The 23,438-nt window shown below is 38.1% G+C and overlaps 2 protein-coding genes across 2 annotated transcripts in view; both read right to left on the bottom strand.

Annotated features, from left to right (window-relative positions):
- Positions 1-846: 846 nt before the first annotated feature.
- On the bottom strand, positions 847-9,295 carry LOC127935417 (biogenesis of lysosome-related organelles complex 1 subunit 4). Its single transcript, XM_052533251.1, has 5 exons — positions 8,934-9,295; positions 4,694-4,765; positions 4,384-4,485; positions 4,146-4,280; positions 847-1,659 (listed from the first exon to the last, which is right to left on the bottom strand). Exons 1-5 carry the CDS (start codon positions 9,237-9,239, stop codon positions 1,564-1,566), a joined length of 711 nt encoding a protein of 236 aa, XP_052389211.1. The 5' UTR covers positions 9,240-9,295; the 3' UTR covers positions 847-1,563.
- A 2,635-nt stretch (positions 9,296-11,930) lies between these two features.
- Positions 11,931-23,438, bottom strand: part of LOC127935416 (partitioning defective 6 homolog gamma-like) — a 42,617-nt gene continuing 31,109 nt past the window's right edge. Inside the window, exon 3 of the mRNA XM_052533249.1 lies at positions 11,931-14,017. Coding sequence (XP_052389209.1) covers positions 13,008-14,017 — 1,010 coding nt within the window. The 3' untranslated portion in view covers positions 11,931-13,007. The remainder of the gene's footprint in view (positions 14,018-23,438) is intronic.

The raw sequence follows: 23,438 nt of genomic DNA on the forward strand, positions 1-23,438 counted from the left end.
GTTTTCTCTCTCTTGTGAATTTTAAATTCTATTTATTGTTTGGCCATCCCAACCATTGGCCTTTCCGTAAGCATATCTTTAATAATAATAATAATAATCATAATCATAATAATAATCATAAAGTCGAATACACCTAATGGAAAATTATTAATTTGCTCATTTTAATAAACATGTTAAAAGGACCGATTTAATGATCACTTTTAAGACATTTTAGTTTCATTTGTATAGTGAATATCGGTATCTGTTCCTATTCCGCTGATTTTTATTATTTGTTGTAAACCTTGTGATTAACTAATGCTTAGCCAATAGCAGTTTCAACCGAACCATTAATTTGCAATCACTAGGGCATCTTTTTCAAAAATGCATTAAAACTACCAAAACATTTAATATAAGATCAACTTCCATAACACTAGCAAAGGTCACCAATCAACAAGCACTCTTGTCACTCAAAAAACAATTACCTAAAAACACTAACAGCGGGCAGCATTAAATAATGTTTCACAGAACAAAATTATTCTGTAGTTGTCCCCTTTAATCAAAAAACGAACATGTTTGTTGGTGTTCAGCAACAACATAATTTATAGTTTTGATAGTTTTTTTAAATTTAAGATTTTGAATATATTTAAATACAACTAGAAATGTAGCAAATTACGGTTTTATTAAGTATTTAAGTTGGCCTGTAGGTATGAAGAGTTTTGGTCGTGGTTGTGTTTGAGTGAGAAAATAATTCATGTCATTTGAAAGATGTAGCCATTGAATGTTTTAGTGACGTTTTGAAAAACTGACTCAAGTATTGAGAAATAAGTGCTTACACATGGAAAAGGCATTCGGTGTGACCATATCGAGTAATGCAATGTAGTTACTTTATAATAGGCTACATTTGGAAATTTATTACAAATAGACAATCATTATCACAATTATCTAACAATTCGCATAACACAACTGTCCATGGAGATTTAAGTAGAAAAGTAAATGGTCCATGACAATATTTGTTGTGCCAATTGTTTGGCTGAGTGTGGCACTGAATGCTACATCATAACCCAGAGTCGATGACACCGGTTACATTAATTCGTTACATATTCGTTGTCAACATTTGCCAGACACCAAATCTGAGACCTTAATATCAGTGATAAATAGCAACAGTGAAAGTAGTGCAAAAAGATCTCAAGCACTGGAAGAGAAGACTGAGGGCAAAACAATTATAAAGCTGTAAAACTATGTACAAGTTGGATTAAAAATCATATAAACGTTTCAACTGATGTTCTGACATTTTTTGAGCATGCTTTCCCATTTATAAGAAACATTGTCAGGTTTCCTGGAGAGGCACTTCAGGAAAAACAAAACAAAAAAGTTAAAACCAAAGCTTCTGTTGGTTATAAAACTAGCTGCCATTAGACTGCCTACTAAAACAACAGTTGGCTTTGATCAGGATTCCTTCAATAAGCTGCAGATAAAGTGACTGTAAAATGTGTGTGTTTGCATGTGAAAGCAGGCAGCACTGCTGATGTTGGAGAACCCTGGGCTTGGTTGGTACTTCATGAACTCAATATGATAGTCTCTCTTTCACTGCTCAGACTGAGGTTTAAAGTAATCTTCTGTCCTGAATACACTGGGAAGCTCTTGATGTCTTTGTGATTGTCTTCTTGGGCTAGCGGGTTTCTGAAGACAGAGAAGAGGAAGTATTTGTTACCAATTGTACAAGTTTTTAAGGCACGCCAAATAATAATGGCAGGCATGTCTATACAACCCCAACTCCAGAAAAAGTTTTGTAAAATGAAATACAATCAAGTATCTGTGATTTGTTAATTCTCTTTTACTTTTATTTGATTGAGAAAGTGCTGAGAAAAGATTTCCAAAGCTTCACTGACCAACTTTTTGTAAATACAGACATTTTGATTGCTGCAACACACTCCAAAATAGTTGGGACAGAGGCAAAATAAAAGTGAAAAGGTTACAGAAAATCCAAATTAAACTGTTTTGAAACCGTTCACAGTAAGAAAGTGAATTGGTAATAGGTGAGGGATCTTAAATAAAAAGCAACATCTCAGTCTTTGCAAGCCAAGGTGTATCATAACTCAGCCAAATTTAATAAGAAAACCAATCAAAAATCACATTTCTCAATGCAAGATTGCAAATATTTTAGGTCTTTCACCAACTACCATACATAATATTGTGAAAAGATTCAGGGGATCCAGAGAATTCCCTTTCTGTGTAGGGCAAAAACAGGAAACCTCAGGTGAATTTGTGTGACCTTTGAGCCCTCAGATGGCATTGGATATGAATCCTTCATGTTGCAGTGTTAAAGGGGGGGTGAAATGCTATTTCATTCATACTGAGTTTTTTACACTGTTAAAGAGTTGGATTCCCATGCTTAACATGGACAAAGTTTGAAGAAGTATTTTTGTTCCCAAAATACTACTTCGGGTTTGTCACAAGTTTCGGAAAGTTTTTTTTCCGAGTATGGCTCTGTGTGACGTTAGATGGAGCGGAATTTCTAAGGGCACTTCTGCCGGAAGAGCGCGCGCTCCCATAGAGCAGAGCACAGCACAGACATTTCACTGATCAGAGCGAGAGCGTCGCAAAAAGTCACAAAAGGAGTGTGTTTTTGGTTGCCAGGGCAAGACAACCCTGCACAGATTACCAAAAAAAAACAGCATTAAGGGACCAGTGGATGGAGTTTATTTTTACAGAGCATCAACGGAGTTGTGCAAGTGTTTTTGTTTGTTCCCTGCATTTCGAAGATGCTTGTTTTACAAACAAGGTCCAGTTTGACGACGGACGTATCGTTTATTTCTTAAGGATGATGCAATCCCAACGAAAAAGGGTCACGATCGCGTGTTGGAACCGCAGGCGGTGAGTAAAACTGCTTCAAATATCTCTGCCTCCTTGTTAGTGCGTCCCCTCCCATGCCGGAGACCCGGGTTCGAGCCCCACTCGGAGCGAGTCGTTGCTGCGGTTGCTTTCGTTCAGTTTCAGCCTCTGGATCTGATTCTGGATCATAAATAAACGGCTGAATCTGACTGTTAGCAATGGTTTGTTTTGGTTGGTTTTTTCCTCACGGTAATGTCACAGCTTCCACATGCTCTCTACGCAAAAGCCTACTGGCGCTCGTGATTCTTTAGCTCCGCCCACACGGCACGCCTCCAGCGGCTCGTGCTTTTCCGGGAAAAATCGGTACAGACTATCTTTCTCTTATGAATATAATAAAACTAAAGACTTTTTGAGTTATGAAGGATGCAGTACTACTCTATAGGTACTCAAGATTAACAGGATATTGAGTGAAAACGAGCATTTCACCCCCCCTTTAAATATAGCCGCATAGGCTCAGAAGTACTTCAGAAAACCACTGTCACTTAACACAGTCTGCCGCTGCATCAGTTAATGCAACCTGAATCTCGGTTTCTTGAGGAGAAAGCAATACATCAGCTTTAAGCAGTGAGGCCTTGGGCTTCTGGGCTTGAACTCATCTCAGATAGTAAAAAAAGAATTGTGTGCTGTGCTCAGATGAGTCCACGTTTTAACTAGTTTCTGGGAAAAATGGACCAGCAAACAGAATGGGTGACTGGCAAATGTGCGATGGTCCCATTAATCATATATTGGGACTGTACAGAGACATATACTGCCGTCAAGATGAGGTCTTTCATGGGAAGTCCATGGTTATTAGATCAAGACAATGCCAAGTCTCATTCTGCATGTGCTACAACAGCGTGGTTTCGTAGACACAGAGTGAATGCGCAAGACTGATCGGTCTCCTATTGAAAATGTACGACTAGTCATGAAAAGGAGAATCAGAGAACGACAATCACAGACGGCTGAGCATCTGAAGCATTGAATCGAGCTAGATTGGACAAAAATGTTGTTTGCAAAACTTTAACAATTACTATCCTCAATTCCCAAACAATTAAACCCTGACTTAAAAGGAAAGTTGATGTGACAGTGTTAAACATGCCTCTGTCCCAGAGTGTGTTGCAGAAATCAAAATCAAGGTTTGTTTATATTCACAAAATAAAAGTAGGTAGGTAAGTAAGTGAAAACATTAGACATTTTTCTTTGTACTTTAGTCAGTTCAATAAAGGTTAAAGAGAATGAACAAATAACATATTCTTGATTTTATGGACCTGGGGTTTAATATATAAAGACCTCACATTTAAAAAACCTGGTACGGCCATTGTGCGGAAGATCTTTTTGAAGGCGCCTGGTATTGTCCCAACTTCACCTTCGACTTGAGTTACTTGTTCTTCCATTTCACTGACATTGACTCCAACCATTTTGACAAAGGCCTGAGAATTAGACAGCACACTTGAAACAACAACAAAAATGTCCATTTATCAGCATGGTTTACTCTTTAAACTTGACATGTTTGACAGCATTTAAAGTTATTACCTCCAATTTGTCAATTTTTTGGTAAATCTCTCTCATCTCTTCAGATTTTCTTTGTATCTGTGGTAGGTTCTCATTGACCACCTGTGAGGTGTCATTTCGGATCTATTAAAGAAATGAAAAAGTTATCTAGAATACTAATTTCTTTGCAGAATTGTCAGAATTGAAGTTTTAGGTGTCGTTAACAATAACAACACTTCTTATTGGATAAATGATGAATTTAAAAAAAAAAATGCATTTCATAAGTGTGGTCTTGCATTGAAAACTTTCTGCACTAACTTGTTCAAATCCATAGAAAACACATTGGTCTTACCATATCAAGCATACCAACAAACTCATCGACTCTTGTAAGCATTTCCTCCAGGCTTTTCTCCAAGCACAGGACCTGCACAGCAAAAATCACATGATATACTGCAAATATAATTGTGTGTACACGTGATAGAAACATTTAGATGGACAAACGGTTTCTTCACTTGCTACCTTGTAAAATAACAGGACCATAAAGAATTCAAGTCATTAGTCAGGAATTTAATATAATTCAGTCAGCAGTGCGGAGAACAAGTCAGTCTTTCTTTATCCCATATCAATAAATTAGCCTTGATTTAGTAATTACTGTGCTCCAACAGGATGAGTACACAGAAATAGTCATTTTCATCTTGGATGACTTGAGGATGAGTAAATATTCAGCAAATTTATATTTTTTTGTAAACCATTCCTTTAAGCCTGAATGTGTGTGTGTGTGTGATATAGATACACACACACACACACAAAACCTAATAAAAAATAATTATTAATTAATAATAATAATAATAATAATAATAATTATTATTATTATTAGTATTATTATATAGTCATAAGTCAAAACAATAAGTCAAAACCTCATTAAAAAAAGATATTATATATATATTTTTTTAGGTTTTGTCAGACGAAAACTCATCCTGGAATCCTAAATTTGTGTCGCTTGCTTCAGGACATTCTCTTGTAGAACTTTCAGGTGTAACCAAGAGTTCCATAAATTAGGAAATGTAACCCTCAGCCCATGCTAGAGAGGCCTGCCGATGTCACAAAGAACATGACCTGCTTTTGGAGTGACTTTGGTTGGACAACCACTCCCAAGAAGAGCAATTCTTCACACTGTACTCCATTCAATTCTTCACAAAAGGTTTTGTCATCATTTTCAGCCTGGTTAACTTAAACTTTCTTTTTTGACAGAAGTATGGCCAAACCCAGGTTCATGTTCTTCAAAAGAGCAGGGGGCGCTAAAATCACATGATTTTAATCCCATGAACTAAAACAACTGACTTCAATCATCTCTTTACATGAACAGACAACGTTCAGGTTCACATGCTCTCTCAGACAAATATGGTTTAAAAATACAGAGATGTGGTATTATTTGTTTAACTTGATTCTCTTAATCTATACATACAGGACTCCGATCACAAGTGTACTTCAACTAGAATCACTTTATTCCAATTAGCATCTTAAAGTGTAATTATGTGAGGAATCTGATATTATAGTCATGGGAGTAACCATATACAGAACGCCAACGTGTCAAACACACTCAAAATAAATATAATCCAAAGCGACTTTCAAGGCATTCAAGATAAACAGTTCATCTGTTTATAATTAACTTAGACAAGCAGAGTGATACAAACAGTGAAAAACTACAAATTCAAGGTTCTTTTTTTTTTTTTTGCATGTCCAGATGTGTCTGCATGTTACATTGTTTTACTAGTAGATGGAGACAATGGCTATCATCCAAAGAAAATTGTGTGGATTACTCATATTCATAAACACAAGAACTTCTCACAAAAAGAGAGACCAATTGATAAAAAATAAATTGACTTACGAGTCAGTTTCTGCATTTTTTTTTTTTTAATTGACAACATTTTAACAAGTTATGGATGAATCATGATTTGTTTGTAAAAGTGTTCAAATGCACATATGATGCACATATGATGCACATATTTGCACGTACACAGTTAGTGAATAGGACCCACTCTCTGACCGAATATGCCTACTTCCATACTATATAACAAGCAAAAACAGTATGTGAGCCGAGTAGCATGTCCAAATTCACAGTATACTAATCTGTACTCAAAAGTTAAAAAAATAAATAAAAAAAAACGAGTTCTGGAATTTTACCAGTAGGATTTTTTAACTGGAATGTCAGAGTCAGAGTTCTGATTATGGAACTTGCAGGAACCACTTCAACCCTGAGTTGAGAACCCAATATGACGGCTCAGCACATTAACATAAGAGTAAGAGTAATAATATATTGTTTATTAGCACTCAATGAACTCAGTGGTGCACACACTAACCAACCTCTATCTGTGAACATTTGTCATTATTTGTGCAAATTATTGTATGATGCGGTTTTCATCAACTGTTACACTAACAATGTATGTGTCCATCTTGTAGGGATGGTCGGTGCCACTTATTTTGTTTTTGATACAATACCGATACTTTCAAAGGCCAGTATCGTTATGAATCCCGATCCCCCTAAACTGAACTTTTAAATATTAAAATGTATAAAATTATTTAATTATTAAGACTAAAATAGGTAATTGATGCCCATTTAACATTATTTGAATGTTATTTTAACATTCAATACGCCTTAATTACAACTTATTAGATAATTTTTTTTTTTTTACCCTTCGTTAAAATATGTTTACTGTTGTGGTAACCACAATCTACAAATACTATAGTAAAACCATGGTTCATTATCATAATGGACTGCCAGCTGCACCCATAAAATGCATCCCTGACAGTGTATTATTTATATTAACATACAGAATATAACATGATCAATATGAACTTCTAACATTCAGTTTAAATAAATGTAGTTGCACAAACTATAGTCTATAATTTGAATTTGTTTATTGTGAAATTGTTTATTGAGATTCTCTGACCTCTGATAAAATAGTTCTGGACTGCGTTTCACCAAAGCATCAGTGGTTTCTCATGGTACTTCTGGGAAAAGCAGCCCTGTTTGAATGCACTGTCAGCAGTGAGCGAACGCTCTCACTGATTGATTAGTTCTGTCTTGCAGCATTTGTGTGTGTTCAGAATGAGCAGTAAAATAGTTCTGTCCTACACAAATTTTAACTAACATATGTTGTTTAATTCATTGCATATTGTACGCATTAAATCTATTGTTAAATTAACAAATGCACCGGTATTTTAAAATCACTCGTATATATATATATCGATTTTTTAGCATTACTTCAGTATTGATATGCCCATCCATACTTTCTTTATTTTGGTGTGATGTCACTGCCAGGTCAGACTTCCGAGGTAAATGGAATGTAGCAATTAAACAGAAATGCACTCAGATGACCTACTACATAGATCCAGTGAGATTATGAAGCGTGCATCCGATGGACACTTTACTATCCCATGAAGCCACGGGAGAGGATTTGTGAGTGTCAGTGAAGCAATGCAACTGATTCCATAGGGTCACATGAAAATGACACGGAAGATGTAGTGAAGCCATTCATAATATATAGACATACTTCTCTTATTGGCCACAAAGTGCGTTTTAAACCAAATGTTGTACCTGTTATACAAAATCATTCAGAGTCATTGAATCCTTCATTCCGATTCCCCCAAAAACACAGATTATTTCAGGATCAAAACACCGCTACGGTGTGAAACAAGCTGATTCATTTGGAATGATTTCTGTTGGTGGAAATAAACATCTGGCAATATTGCCATGATAAAAATTATTCTGTTGTGAAGTAAATACTACGGAAAAACAAAAGTAATATCAATGCAAAAAGGTTAATTCAGGCAATAATAATAATAATAATAATATAAAAAAAAACAGCAAATTATTTTTTAGTACTCAACTCAAACTTGTTAAAGCATAAATATCAGCATTATAAAATTAAAACCTTTTCTGATACTGGTGGTGTTCCCATTATGCACTGGGGAATGATTATTAAGAAGGCCGATTATGGGTGGGTTCCAGCTTTATTTACAATGTTTATCATTGATTTTCTTGTTCGGTTTAGTAACATGCTATTTTGTTACAACAGGGGTTTATATTCAACCCACAAATGACACATTCATACTCAGAATGTTACCATTGCTGTGTACCAAGTATAAGTTCGGACAGTGCCACATTAATAATTATGTGGATGTTGATTTTACTGAATTCTATATGTGAAATTAAATATAATCACGTAACATTAACTTAATTTCTTTATGAATGCTAAATTCAACAGGTTGTACAGAGTAGTAGCAGCAGTAAAATGTACTTAAAATATGTTAAAGTATTTTATCAAGCAAATTCTAAAAGTTTTTTTTTCCTAGTGTAATGTCAATATTAAATTCTTGTTCACATTTACAATTGTGCTCTAGTCATATTAAATCACAGCTGCGCCAATATTCAGAACAGCATGCTTGACTTATGTAATAATATAATAGTATATATACCAAGCTGTATAATACAATAGAATAATCTGAAGTTTATCGTGGCCTGATTTTATTTTTTACATTGGTGTTTGGCCATGATTGTGTGTTAAACAGACGTGCCAAAAGCTCCGTACCTCTTCTCCCGCGCTGGCTCTGATATAAGAGGAGTAAGTGACGGCGGTGTGTGTGAGCAGCTCGTGGTCATCATGTGTCTGCTCCGGCTCGCTTTGGTCCTGGGCTTCTCCGGCTGCTGAGCTCGGGCTCTGGGCCACTGCAGCGCCGAAACTCGGGCTCTGAGACACAGAGCCGCTGCTCAGGGCCTCGCTCACCATAGACAGGCTGCTGGCGCTCTGGGACACGATACCACTGTCTCTGCTCACCTCCGCGCTGGACTCCTCCAGCGGTGACAGCACCGCCGCCCTGTCAAAGCGATGCTCCATGTTTCTCTGGCCACGACACTGCTCTTGTTTATGTGGAAGTGAACGCAGAGCTGCAAGTGCGCATGAGCGGGTTTAACAGCCAATCAGTGAACGGGTTGGCCACATGTTCGTCATGTGATATTCAGGGGTCAAAATAATAATAATAATAAATATAATAATAATAATAATAATAATACAAAGAAAGATATTACATTTGTTGTTGTTTTACTTTTTTTTTATGTTATCATTTATGGTAGATTAACTGACACTGGCGTTTCCTGTCCAATGATGATTTATAAAACGATTTTATTTAAAGTTGTTCATGAAAGATCCCTGATCGCTTAACCGGTTAACTGTCACCTGGCCCCTCGGTGGGCCCCATACATTTACTTCACTATATTACAATTAAATCATAATCTAATCATGACAAACTATACACTCACCTAAAGGATTATAGGAACACCATACTAATACTGTGTTTGACCCCCTTTCGCCTTCAGAACTGCCTTAATTCTACGTGGCATTGATTCAACAAGGTGCTGAAAGCATTCTTTAGATATGTTGGCCCATATTGATAGGATAACATCTTGCAGTTGATGGAGATTTGTGGGATGCACATCCAGGGCATGAAGATCCTGTTCCACCACATCCCAAAGATGCTCTATTGGGTTGAGATCTGGTGACTATGGGGGCCATTTTAGTACAGTGAACTCATTGTCATGTTCAAGAAACCAATTTGAAATGATTCAAGCTTTGTGACATGGTGCATTATCCTGCTGGAAGTAGCCATCAGAGGATGGGTACATGGTGGTCATAAAGGGATGGACATGGTCAGAAACAACGCATTTAAACGATGCCCAACTGGCACTAAGGGGCCTAAAGTGTACCAAGAAAACATCCCCCACTCCATTACACCACCACCAGCAGCCTGCACAATGGTAACAAGGCATGATGGATCCATGTTCTCATTCTGTTTACGCCATATTCTGACTCTACCATCTAAATGTCTCAACAGAAATCCAGACTCATCAGACCAGGCAACATTTTTCCAGTCTTCGACTGTCCAATTTTGGTGAGCTTTTGCAAATTGTAGCCTCTTTTTCCTATTTATAGTGGAGATGAGTGGTACCCGGTGGGGTCTTCTGCTGTTGTAGCCCATCTGCCTCAAGGTTGTGTGTGTTGTGGCTTCACAAATGCTTTGCTGCATACCTCGGATGTAAAGAGTGGTTATTTCAGTCAAAGTTGCTCTTCTATCAGCTTGAATCAGTCGGCCCATTTTCCTCTGCCCTCTAGCATCAACAAGGCATTTTCACCCACAGGTCTGCCACATACTGGATGTTTTTCCCCTTTCACACCATTCTTTGTAAACCCTAGAAATGGTTGTGCGTGAAAATCCCAGTAACTGAGCAGATTGTGAAATACTCAGACCGGCCCATATGCCACCAACAACCAAGCCACTCTCAAATTAAAACACCTTTCTTTCACATTCTGACATTCAGTTTGGAGTTCAGGAGATTGTCTAGACCAGGACCACATCCATAAACACATTGAAGCAACTGCCTTGTGATTGGTTGATTAGATAATTGCAGTAATGAGAAATTGAACAGGTGTTCCTAATAATCCTTTAGGTGAGTGTATATGGTTGTTAAAAAAAAATATGTAGGAAAAGTAATAGATTAATTTATGGCAAGAGTGCACCTCAAAAACCTACATCACTACAGGAGTTCTGATATTTGTCCCAAAAAATAAAATAAAACAAATAAATATATATATATATATATATATATATATATATATATATATATATTTCTCTATCACACTTTAGAAATCATCAGAAATTATATATCACTTGGAAACATAAAATCTCAAAATTCATCATTTGAAACCCATTTTAAATTCAAAAACTGCATTACCATGAAGATGGTACATCCAAATCATGTTACAAAATGTTTTCAGTCATGAATTATAAAAAATTAGACTTTCAAGTCAATGCTCAAAAATGTGGGTGACAGTTAAAAGGTTAAAATAATGTAATGAAAGAACAACAAAATGCGTTTGTCCATCTCAGAATTTTATTATGGATTTTTCTTCTTTTTTTAAAAACGATTGACATCAGTAAAAACTATTTAGACAATATTCACATGTTTTTTTTGTTTTTTTTTTTGTATTAAATGAGCTTTAAACTACCACTTTAAATGTTGTTCGACTGCCCGACTAATATATCGTGCTTTGAGGACTATTTAGACACTGAACTTTAATGCATTAACCATAAATATGACGCTGAAACTGTCCTTCCAAGACTGACTTAAGACCCAAGACAAATGTTGAACACATTTCTTTAGAAATCTGCTTTTTTAGCTCGTCTTGTTTTGGATTTATATGAATTTTATTTAATGTTAATAGAAATACACATATAAGAAAGAACCAAGACATGAACGGCAATGCACAAAAAAAAGAAGATTTTTCAGCAAAAGATAGGCAGTCTAGGCAGTGACCAGCAGATGGCGACTCACAACTAATATTTTTCGACTCACACACGCACGTGTTATACCATGTCCCTGCTTTAACCAAAAGGAAAATATCTCCAGTGGACAGATCCAAATACTTGGTCTGTTTGAGTGAACTATGTCTGTAGGAAGGGCAGTAAGGCACATAAATGGTGGATATGAAGGTAAGTCTTTGTTCAAGAAGACAAAAACGATGCAGTCAAAGTAAAAAAAAGGTACATCCACAGTGGTTTTAAATTATATACAAAAGTTATTCCAGACTCTCTCTCTATAAACAAAATTACTGGGTATAAACTGTGCATTCCCAATGTAAAACAGGATGATATAAGACTTTATCCATTTAATAGCTTAAGTTTGACTACTTAAAGGGACAGTACTCCCCAAAATGGAAAATTCTGTCATCATTTACTCACCCTCAAGTTGCTCCAAACCTTTAAGAGTTTCTTTCATCTATTGAACAAAAAAGCAGATTCTTACTTTCGAAGAATGTCAGTAAGCAAACAGTCGACGGTAGTCACTGACTAAAACAAACAAACAACTTTAAAAGTCAAAGAAGAAAGAAACTTACAGGTTTGGAGCAACTTGACGGTGAGTAAATCATGACAGAATTTATTTTGTAGTGATCTATCCCTTTAAGCAGGGTCAGTGGCTACATCAACATTAAATATCTGAGTGGAGGTCAGAAGTGAGGCTTCATTAGCATTGAGGTGACATACAGCTGTACTAAACACAGCAGATATGCATCACCAAAAGATCATGATAATTCATATAAATGCTATTTAGTTATTAACTTGGATTGGGCAGGGCAAACAAAGTGTTTGTATTTATGATTAAGTGTAAATTCATTTTGCCATTTGCACAATGTAACTGGCTTTTCTATTACGCTGGGGCAAATACTTGTTTTCAGATACAAAGCGTAAACAGAAGACAAAAGTAGCACAGGTCTAAGCCCAATTTCTGGTCCCAAGAGACATTTAGAAAACATGATTAAAATGAACCAGAGCTAAACAAGAACGGAGAAACACCGATAGACAAGATAAAAAAAGTGGTTCTGCTTAGAAAAAGAGACATGCCACTAAATCTGCAACATTTGTGACAGTTAAGACATTATAACATACTGTAGGAAAACATTTAAAAGAGTAAAATTCCAGATATTGTTTCTGTTAAATTATTCATTAATCAAAACCCTTAAGGTTTGGTGAGGTTCAAAGTGGAGTCTGATGTCCCAGGCTGAAAGGCAGAGTCTCTGGGAGGGCTGGATTTTTTAAGGAGAGTATATGTATTATAGAGTGATGACTGTGCCATCCTCCTCCACCCCTCCTCTGGGTAAAGCCAGGCTGTGACGGGGGTCTGTCCTCAGGCTACTGAGGATTTTGTGTAAGCTGCCATTGCTATCCCGCATAGAGGGATTGCTGCTGTGGTAGGAGTGGTGTTGGAGGGTAAGGTCCTTGTGCAACTTGTAACTCAAACTATTGTGCACTGTGCCATTGAAGCTCGGTTGAGAATGGAAAGAGGCTGTGGACACTGTGGATGGTGGCCTTGTTTGGGGTCGTGTAGGGGGGCTGGGTGGGGTCACGGTGGTTGTTTGTGTCTGGGACCGGGATGCAGTTGAAGCTACCGAGGCATTGGAGCGTCGTGATGGCCTCTTGATGTTGCTCTCAATTACAATGTCCGACTCCTCGTCGCTCTCCAGATCCTCTGGGCTGTAGCCAAGAGAGATGGCGGTGGCACCAGTGGGAGCGGTGATGGCGGGGTATCCCACCGAACCGCTGCTGTCGGATGACTGACCAGAGCTGCCCGAGATACGACTGCTGCGCACCACATTGTTGCGCTGGTTCACCGGCTTCACGGTCACGATAAGGTTGTGGCTGTTTGCAATCATCATGTCAGTCACCTGGTCCAACGTTTTTCCTGTGACCTCGATGCCATTGACCTCCAGGACCTCATCATTGACGGCCAGCAGGCCCGTGCTATCGGCCAGGCCTCCAGGTACCATACGGGAAATGAAGATACCTGGGACCTTCTCCAAGCCATGGGGAGTAACACGAACACTGGTTCCATCACGGATGTAGAATCCCAGGGGCTTGTCCGAGCCATGCCGATAGAGCCGAACTCTCCGGTGAGATTCAGGAAGGATGTCCACGTCAATAATGGACGACACGGGACGGAAATCCTGAGGCATGCCGATGCGGATGTGGGGCCGTTTGCGGTTCAGGTCGTTGCGAAGAGTGACCACGGCCTTCTTTTTCCGGGTCAGAGTGCTGGTGCCAAAGCTGCTGTAGTCAACCTCTTCTGCAAGAGAAAACAAGAATGACAACTGTTAATACTTTTGCACTTGAAGCTTAAGACTAAAGTACAGAAATGTACAGAAACATGGTAAACCAAGAGAACAGATCAGTCAGATAAACTTTAACCTTAGTACTGTTCATATGAAGTTGATGAGGACAAGAGTGCAAATCTAATCAGACCTGCCTGACGGTTTATACCCCTCAATACCCCCATGGATTATGATTGAACATGTTTTTTTCTAACAAAAAACACGAGGCCACCTTGGAGGCCATCATTATAAAAACAAAACCTCAACTGTTGTAGGTATTCAAGCAGAGATGAAGTTATCCACATGTTCTTATGTACCCTGATAAGTGCTGTATGAACTCCATGCTACTGGAGCAAGTAGATTAAGAGATCAAGTGTGATCACAAATCCTACGAACACATACAACACATCTTAAAGCAGAACTGAATTGCCCCAATAAGGACGGGGACCTGCTTACCAAGGTGAGGTTACTTGTGAAGCTAATCACAGAATATAATTTGAGGAGCAGAGTGTTTTAATGAGGCTTTTCTTTGAACACTAACATAACTTGCTTCAAAAACAGCCCCCCTCTGTGCTGAGTCAGACAGCAACCACACCTGGACTGTTCTTTGTCTATATAAGGTACAATTTTCAGCGCAAGTTTAACAGATTTCTCAGGGATATACAGGCAAGAAAATGCCCACCTTCTGTTCAATTACTCTTTAAATACATTTTTAAATGCTTTTAAAAAGCTTCCGAAATGATCAAAGCATCCAGCCGCAGTTGTTCTTAGTTTGGCTCTTTGGTGGCCTGATTATTATGATCGAGTCCAGACAGGCTTTTTTGTATGTCCTGGAATTTTCACAACTGCAAGTCTCTTGATAGAAAACACACTGAAGTGCTTCTGCTTCTGGCTTTCATCAGGACTCAACTGTCTTCTTCTTATGTCTTCTTCTGAGAAGAACTATGAACACCTAACGGAACACGCAGGAACTTAGGGACTGGTTTTCTTCTTCTTTTTTTGGGAACTGGTGTACTTCGTAAATAAGCAAATACAAAGTTGATCCTAAAATCTGGAGGCTGAGACTTGGAGTTATAGCAATGAATATATTGTTTTTCCAGGTTTGCCTGGCAGAAACTAGAGTGGATTTTCCATTCTGTCTCTCAGTGATCAGTCTGGGTTGGTATCGGCATAGACCCAATGTGGATTCTTTAACCTCCAATGGGACTTAGAGAGAGGGCAAGCCATTAAGTCACCAAGCCTAAACTACTCTTGACAGAGTAATCCTCGCTGCACTGATGCATTATGGGAAAACAAATTCACCTCAGTGATCTAAGGCTGGCTGTTTCCAGAAAGTTTTAGGGTAACGTGAATGGCTCAGTGCCTACCAGACAGAAAACAAAGTCTACAGGTTCAAGGTGGTTTCATTAATTGGCAGTTTTCAGTAAAGAGAGGGATGTTGAGTCAATAGCTGATGAACAACATGCCCAAATCATTATTTCATACATTCTTTTATACAAACAAATGTTGCAAACCACAAACCAAAAATTGGTTTAGACACTAAATGGTATACATTTAGGTTATGGACATGACTAAATGCTAACTTGAGGTATTTCCCTCTCTCTCTCTCTCTTTTGAAAATCATTGATTTTCAAACCATAATTTGTCTTTTGGTTACAATCCTCAAAAAAGTAAGCCCACGGACTTCAAGTTTATTGTAAATATCCTGACGGCTTGATGGCCTTATAGCTTAAACAGTCAAATTTTCATTTTAAATAGGCTACCTGTATAAACATCCTACACTTTATCCAGGAGCTATAATGGCTTTCAAAAGAAGGAATGAAACCATCTGTAAAAGGGTGTTTGACAATATACCAGCACAGCAGTATTGCAAAAACATAAAAAATATAATACATAAATAAAAAGTTCTGAACTATTTTAACAGTTGATAAAACAGATCAGGCAATCAAGGCCTACAAACAGTCAAACCTACCCAGAGAAAGCATTTATCATATGCTGTCATTAAATAGACAGCTCAGATTAATAAATTCATGTTTCAGTGTTGTGCCTGGCACTGCATTCACCTGACTAGGCTCCATGGGAAGGGGCCCAGTATCAGGGGTCACTGGAGATGTGGTTGGAATAAACCCTAAATTCCAGCACACTGTGCCCCAAACTAGGAAGGCAGTAGTTGTTCACAACTTGAGTCACAACCGAGATGACCCGCAACATGTTTAAAGCATAATTCATCAGTTGAGCGTTGCGTATGGCCCCCCTCAGTCACCCACGGGTGGGTGTGGGAAAAGGGAGCGGGCGAGGTCTCTGGCCATTGTTCATGTACACCCATCTCTCGTTAACTTCCACACTGAAAGGGTCCCTTTTCAAGTTTTGCTGGATTTTTACAAACGCTCATAAAACCAGGACTCAAAGGAGTTTTACGACCAATCATTATGCCTCCCAACACAGTTTATTTTCCCATTTTCTCCTGCATTTCCTACTGTGTGTTCTGGAGAAACTGCCAATGTGATCCACTTTCCTATTTCCAAAACACCCTGCCCAAATTCCTGTCTGGGTTCTATTATTTGTGCTTACGGTCACTTGTCATGCTGGAGAAAAATGCTCTTGGTGGGAGTCATCCAGCGATGTCACAAGTGAATAAAGTGTTGTGCATTAGCATTGAGTGACAGGAAGTGCTAAACTGCTAACACAATTCTGTATAACAATCACTTGCCTGTGAGGCCAATCAGCTTACAATGAGAAAACTATATAGCACCCTGAAAAACAGAACATTGATTTCTACAACATCGCCAAACTACCAGGAGAAAGAAAGGGAGCTCTAATGTGAACTTGCATAGATTATCTGATTATATACATATAAAGCAGGCACAGGTACTAGAGGGTTCATCATAGTGCAGATTCAGGGGTAGAGTCCCTGGGAGAATCAGTCTGTGTTTGCTTTAAACCGCTGGACTCAAATTTCCCTGGATGAATGGACCGATGGCTTTTGGCTTCTTCTCGTAGCCCTGAGAGACATTAAAGGAGGAAGCCCCTCCTTCACGGGTGCACACTCAGCAGAGCTCTCTGTGCAGGCTCCTACACACCCCTATGGGTTTTAACTTGTGTTGCCCACAGTGCACTGACGTACACATCTGGGAGAAGTTAGCAGGCAGCGGTGAAGGGTGGAGACGCCATCGGGAGATTAAGCTCCCTTGCCATCTTTTTGCAATGTTGCATAAGGACTTCTTTTAACAGGTAAACAATCTACAAAAGTTATTTTAGACATTCCACCAAGTCTACCATGGTCTTGAGAGGATTTCCGTTCACATGCTTCTCAATGCTGCTCTACACAAACCATCTACATACAAAAACATATGCTTAGTGTTTAACCTTGTTCTCCACCCACTATATGTTCTGCAAGTGTGGCCAAGTTTAGGACATGACTGCCAAGAAGCCCTGAGCATGTCCTATCATTACGCGACATAATCTCTGAGGCTGGACGTAATGTCCACAGAAATGTACAGTAAATAAAGACTATTACCAATGATCATGTAAAGCTCTGAGGCTGAAAGTAAATGTTTGCTCATGAAGTGTGTGTGGCGCTGGCAAAAATGAAAACGATGTGGAGAACTGAGGAAGACTGTCAGGAAGCAGAACATGGTTCAGGATGCACTGGTTGCCCTCTTCATGCTGTGGTGACTGTTGGTGATACCTTTATGTCTTCTTATGCATGAGTCAGAGGAAACTGATTAGTTTCAACCCCAATGAACAATGGCAAAAGATGGCCCAGGTTGAAAACGGCTGGGAATCACGGCTTTGAGAGTCAACAAAACTAAATGAAACCATGTGGCTTGAGATGATACATTGAGATGTAAAGACACAAAATTATCAGTTTTGATGATGATCAAAATGATCACTCCTGGCGGGTCATCTTCATCTCTCTTCATGGCGGATCGCAGACTTATAAATGCATTACCGCCACCTATCTCTCAAATGGACCATTGACACTCCAAATTTAGATTGTAGATGGAGTGTCAATAGTCCATTTGAGAGATAGGTGGCGGTAATGCACTTATAAGTCTGCAAGCAAGAAGAAGAAAAAAATGTCTCATGTGCAGACTGAAGAAGAAGATGCGAACAATCTCAGGACAGTTTAGACATTGGTTAAAATCAGAGGTAAAAAAACGAATATACTGTTCCATTTCTTGCACAGACTGATCTTTTCTGTCTTTACACATCACTGTATCGTCAAGAGCCGCAGGGTTTAATTTGGTTTTGTTTATGTATGTTTTATGACTCTCAAAGCAGTGATCCCATAAACCTACATTATAGGACTGACAGACTGCAACAGTTTCAGTTAGAAATCTCAGTTTGTGTTCTTCTGAATAAAAAAAACAAAGTAACCTACATCTTGGTTTCCCTGGGGGTAAGCACAGCAGTTAAACATAACATTTTCATTTTGGGGTGAACTATCCCTATAAGTCTGTATTCGAACTATACTTGCCTTTGGTGGGATCTCTAGACCTAGTACCAGGGGAATAGTTCATCCAAAATTGAAAATTATTCCATAATATTCTCACACTTAAACCATCTGAGGTCTAATTTAGAACATTGCCAAATTTGGAGACTGATACTAATACAAATCTAGAGTATAGCCAAAATAACTCAAGACAGGGATTAATTCTCACCTTTGTTTCCACTACAACGATGTCATACATCAATACTTGACTTACTCGTCACCATGGTAATTTCCGGAAGCAAGGGATGATAGTTTAAAAAGTTTTAAATATGGATATTTATTTTTTACAGAAGGCTTTCATTAACTCACTGGAGTTTCAGAAACTCTGTCGCCATTCAGTGCCATTACAAAGCTGATTAATAGTGACAACTGTCTGATATCTTGTAATACACCATTAATGTGCCATGAATGTAATCGCAGATAAGCATTTAAAAAAAATATTATAAGATGTGCTTGCCAACATAAATGCTATTTCTATCACTGGCATTCATTCTGGGTTAGCAATCTGTTGTAAACTCACAATTTATGCCTGATGGATGGTAAAATAGCAAACAACTGCCATGGATTTAGATTAAAAGAGGGACCGAAGCCATTTGCAGGGGAGTTAGGATGCTTTTGACTTGGCAACTAAGCAACCATTCAAAATTCCATAGAAACTGCATAGCAACACCCTGACAATGACCTGCAAATGCTTAGCATTAAGGCACCACTCCCTTTACATACAATCTAATTCATAGTATTCAGTGTTGGGGGAAACGTAATTAACTGGAGTTATGTAATCACAGTTTCTCTGGATTGTGGAGTACCTCAGGGTTCAATTCTGGGACCTCTTCTCTTTTCTCTGTTTTTGCTTCCTCTAGGCCAAATTTTTAAGAAATATGGTATATCTTATCACCTATATGCCGATGACATTCAGATTTATTTACCGATTGGAGCTGGAGGATCAAGCCCTAATTTATCGCTGGTTGCTTGTTTAAAGGAGGTGACCAGTTGGTTACAACAAAACTGCTTGCAGTTAAATGCCAGCAAGTCTGAAGTCATGGTGTTTGGGATGAAAAAGGATGACAGTGGTTTAGCCGATTTTCTATGTATATGGGAAACATACGTTCAGCCTAAAATAAGAAATTTAGGTGTAATTTTTGACTCTGCTCTTATGTTTGACCATCAGGTTAAAAATGTGGTAAAAAAATTGTTTTTATCAGTTAAGGACTATTGCGAAAATGAAATCTTTTTTGTCTGTTCCTGATCTGGAAACAGTGATTCACGCATTCATCTCTACACGTTTGGATTACTGTAATGCTCTATATGTAGGAATCAGTCAATCTCTCATTTCAAGATTGCAGCTGGTTCAAAACGCTGCAGCAAGGCTCTTGACTGGTATTAAGAAAAGGGAGCATATTACACCTGTTCTGGAAAGGCTTCATTGGCTCCCTGTGAAATATCGTATACAGTATAAGGTTTTGTTATATGTTTTTAAAGCTGTTCACGAGTTGGCTCCGGAATATATTAAGGATTTGGTGCTTATGAATTCTGGTAGATCTCAAAGGTCCTTTAATTGTTTACTGCTCGTTGTTCCAAGAACTCATCTTAAAACTAAAGGGGATCGAGCTTTCTCAGTCGTTGGACCTAGGCTGTGGAATGCTCTTCCTCCTGATATAAGATCTGCACTGTCAGTTGATGTTTTTAAAACTCGTGTGAAAACGTATTTGTATTCTGTTTCTTTTAATTCTTGACTTTGTCATTCTATATTTTGTTTTTTTTGTGGTTTCCTTGCTTTTAGATGTACAGTCCTTTGGTCTACCTTGTAGTTGAAGGGGCTATATAAATAAATGAGATTTGAGACTTGAGACATTACTTTTTTCAAGTAACTAGTAAAGTAGCGCATAACTTTTTAATTTACAAGAGAGTATCTGAGTTACTTTTTCAAAAAAATTACGCCAGTTACTTTGTTTTCCCATTTATTGACTGACAATACTTCTGTCCCAATAATAGGAGAAATCAGTAGTACAGAGGCGTTGTGTGTGCTGTGTAAACATGATGTAGTTCTAGACTAAATGTGAATGTGTATTAATTCATCCCACTCGCAAAAAAACAGATGTAGTATTCATCAAAGTGAATTAAAACAGTGAAATGCACTCACAATATGACGCAAACCTGCAATAATTAAATATGTTAAATAACACAAAGGTATCTAAATCATTTTTTTAACCAATGTCTTTGCTGCTGGTCTTTGATGATCCAGTTCAGCCATACTAATAAACAAAAATGACTTTAGATAAACTAACAATTGTGCTTCATTGTTTTTTTTATTGCCAAAGAGTGATGAACCTTTTTCTCCAGGGTTTTTCTCTACTGTACAGATGTGAATTTACTTTTCCTTCAGCCTGAGGTTTATTCATTAAACTTTTTGGTGTGAAAGGGCTTTTACATTTGCTATAAATAGAACATCTTATATTAAAAACAATCAAGCCCTGGTCATATTTAAAAAGTAACTTAACACATTACTTTCCATAAAAAGTAACACAATTAGTTTATCTTTTAGAGAGTAATGCAATATTGTAATGCATTACTTTCCCCAACACTAATAGTATTCTATTTCAACTGCTTTACTGTGGTAAGGTGACATTTTGTTGTATTTCAGTAAAAATGCAATGCCAATGAAAGAATGATGAATTAAAATCCAATTCACATTCAGTGCAAGTGGACGGAGCAATGATATCCTGAAACTCCCATCAAACACAGATTTGCTACACGGTACTCCTGCAGCACTCCCAGAGGTCATGCCGTGTGGGTTTGAGTCATCAGTGATGAGCGGGTGAGTCCTCATCTGGCTCTGACTTCATCCTGCATTTAAGATGATCCCAACCCCCCAAACAAGCTGCTAAGTGAGACGTTCCAGATCTGCTCTCTAATCTCTCACTGTAACGGGTGACAGCAAACAGCACCGGGTTCAGAGGGGGTGTAGGAATGAGGGGGGATTAAGGTGTTAATGACACTCACAATCTGTCCCTTGAAAGCTTTTCGTGGATGAAAGAAAAACTAAGCTAATCAGATAAACAGGGTTAAAAGATTCCTCGCACCTAAGACGAGCTAACTAACTTCTAGGGAAATGCATTTAGGTTCAGGTAGATACAGGCCACTTTTAAAACACTTTTAATACTGAACCTCTGCAAATGTTTACCCCAGTTAGTAACACTTTATTCTGATAGTCCAGACATTCTGTTGACTAGTAGTAACTTTGCAATTTACATCTAGCATGTCATCTAGCAGTCAGTAGAGTGTAGAGAATGGGAATGTGTTGTCACAGCCCAATGCATTATGGGAGTTTAGGACATGGGAGCTACAGTATGATGTGAATGCAGACGTTTTATATTATATTATTTTGTTTATATTATTCAACTTTGGAATGGTTGGAATGGTTAAGGCAAGGATACTCAACGGGTGGCCCGTCTGCATTAATTTTGTGGCCTGCATAATGCTTAAGATTTGTATGACAGTTTGCCCTCAAAATATTAGCAAGTTTGATTTTATTAAATGTAGGCCAAGTATGCAATAACAGTAGTAAAAGCTGCTCAACCTCGGCAAACTTGTAACTAACGTGCAATTAGACTTCAAAGAGAAGCGTTTACAAATTAAAGAGGACATCTAATAATAGATTTTACTCCACAACATCAGTCGAGTGTTTGAAATAACTGCGGTTTTTGTCACAGAATATGGCAGATAATATATTCTATACGGTAAAAAAAAGGCTATGTCAATTAGCATTGGATTGTAAATATACTTTATTATGATGAAAATAACAGAGATGGCTTGAAGAACACAGATAAACCATATATTATTGCGTCGTATGTTTACTGTCGTAGGCCTATATTGTTGGATATGTAAATAAAAAGCCAGATCGCGACAATGCTATAATAAAAAGACAATGCTTCAAATGCCTCTTCGGGACGAGCGTCTTTCTTCCTGCTGTTATTGAGAGAGTGCCCTGTAGGGCAGGTTGAGGCTGGTTTTCCACACCTCTACTCAACACACACCCTTTCACAACCCACTTCCTGAAGGAGACCTGCTACAAAATGTGTTTCAAGATCTCAGATTCTGCCTCACTCCGCTTCCTCTGTTTGCTGTGATGACTGTCACGTGTAGACACGTCTAGGACGTAACACGTACACACACACACACACACACACACACACACACAGATGAGGTTTACATGCATTAAAAGCATGCTGATCTTTAGAAAGGCAAAGTAATCTTTATTTACATAGTATTTTGTAAAAAACAACAAATTATGAATGAACTAAGAAATGTATCATTAAAACATAATGACACCTCATGGTCAAGATCTTGCTACAGCAAGTTCAGCCAAAGGTCCTTTCAGATGCTTCAAGCTGTCAGTTTCTCCACAGGAACAGCATCTGGTTTAACGGGCTTCTCCCACATTCACAGCTGAACTCCTGAACTGCACGGCAGCAGATATTTGCAGGTGGCCCACAGATTTCTACTCCGAGATGGATCTGTTTTGACCTAAAGCCGGTCAACTGAATCTGTTATCTAACAAAGAGTTACAGACTAAATCAAAGTCCCCTAACTGACCACCGTATTTTGATGTAAATAAACCAGTTCAAATCACTGCAAACAATTATATTATTAAAAACATAACATTCTCAATTTATACTTGATATTTTTTATCTTCATCCCATCAGCAATTTCAGTTAAAGGCCCAGATATACTTCACTTTCCACGTCTCGCACAGCTTTCAAAGTATTCTCAACCGCGGATGAACACAGACGGATGAGACAAAATTCTATTCTCTTCTGGCTCTTTTACATTTAAAAGCTGCAGCAGCAGTTACATAATAATGAAAGGACCTTTTCACATTTCAGGGTTTATCAGCAGCAGAA

Source organism: Carassius gibelio, chromosome A19, assembly GCF_023724105.1.
Source record: "Carassius gibelio isolate Cgi1373 ecotype wild population from Czech Republic chromosome A19, carGib1.2-hapl.c, whole genome shotgun sequence".
Taxonomy (NCBI): domain Eukaryota; kingdom Metazoa; phylum Chordata; class Actinopteri; order Cypriniformes; family Cyprinidae; genus Carassius; species Carassius gibelio.

Excerpts from the sequence above, each read along its gene's own strand:
- LOC127935417 (XM_052533251.1), bottom strand. The coding sequence starts at position 9,239 with ATGGAGCATCGCTTTGACAGGGCGGCGGTGCTGTCACCGCTGGAGGAG. Across the intron at positions 4,766-8,933 it reads GAGCCAGCGCGGGAGAAGAG|GTCCTGTGCTTGGAGAAAAG; the intron begins GTACGGAGCTTT and ends TTTGCTGTGCAG. Across the intron at positions 4,486-4,693 it reads TTGTTGGTATGCTTGATATG|ATCCGAAATGACACCTCACA; the intron begins GTAAGACCAATG and ends TTTCTTTAATAG.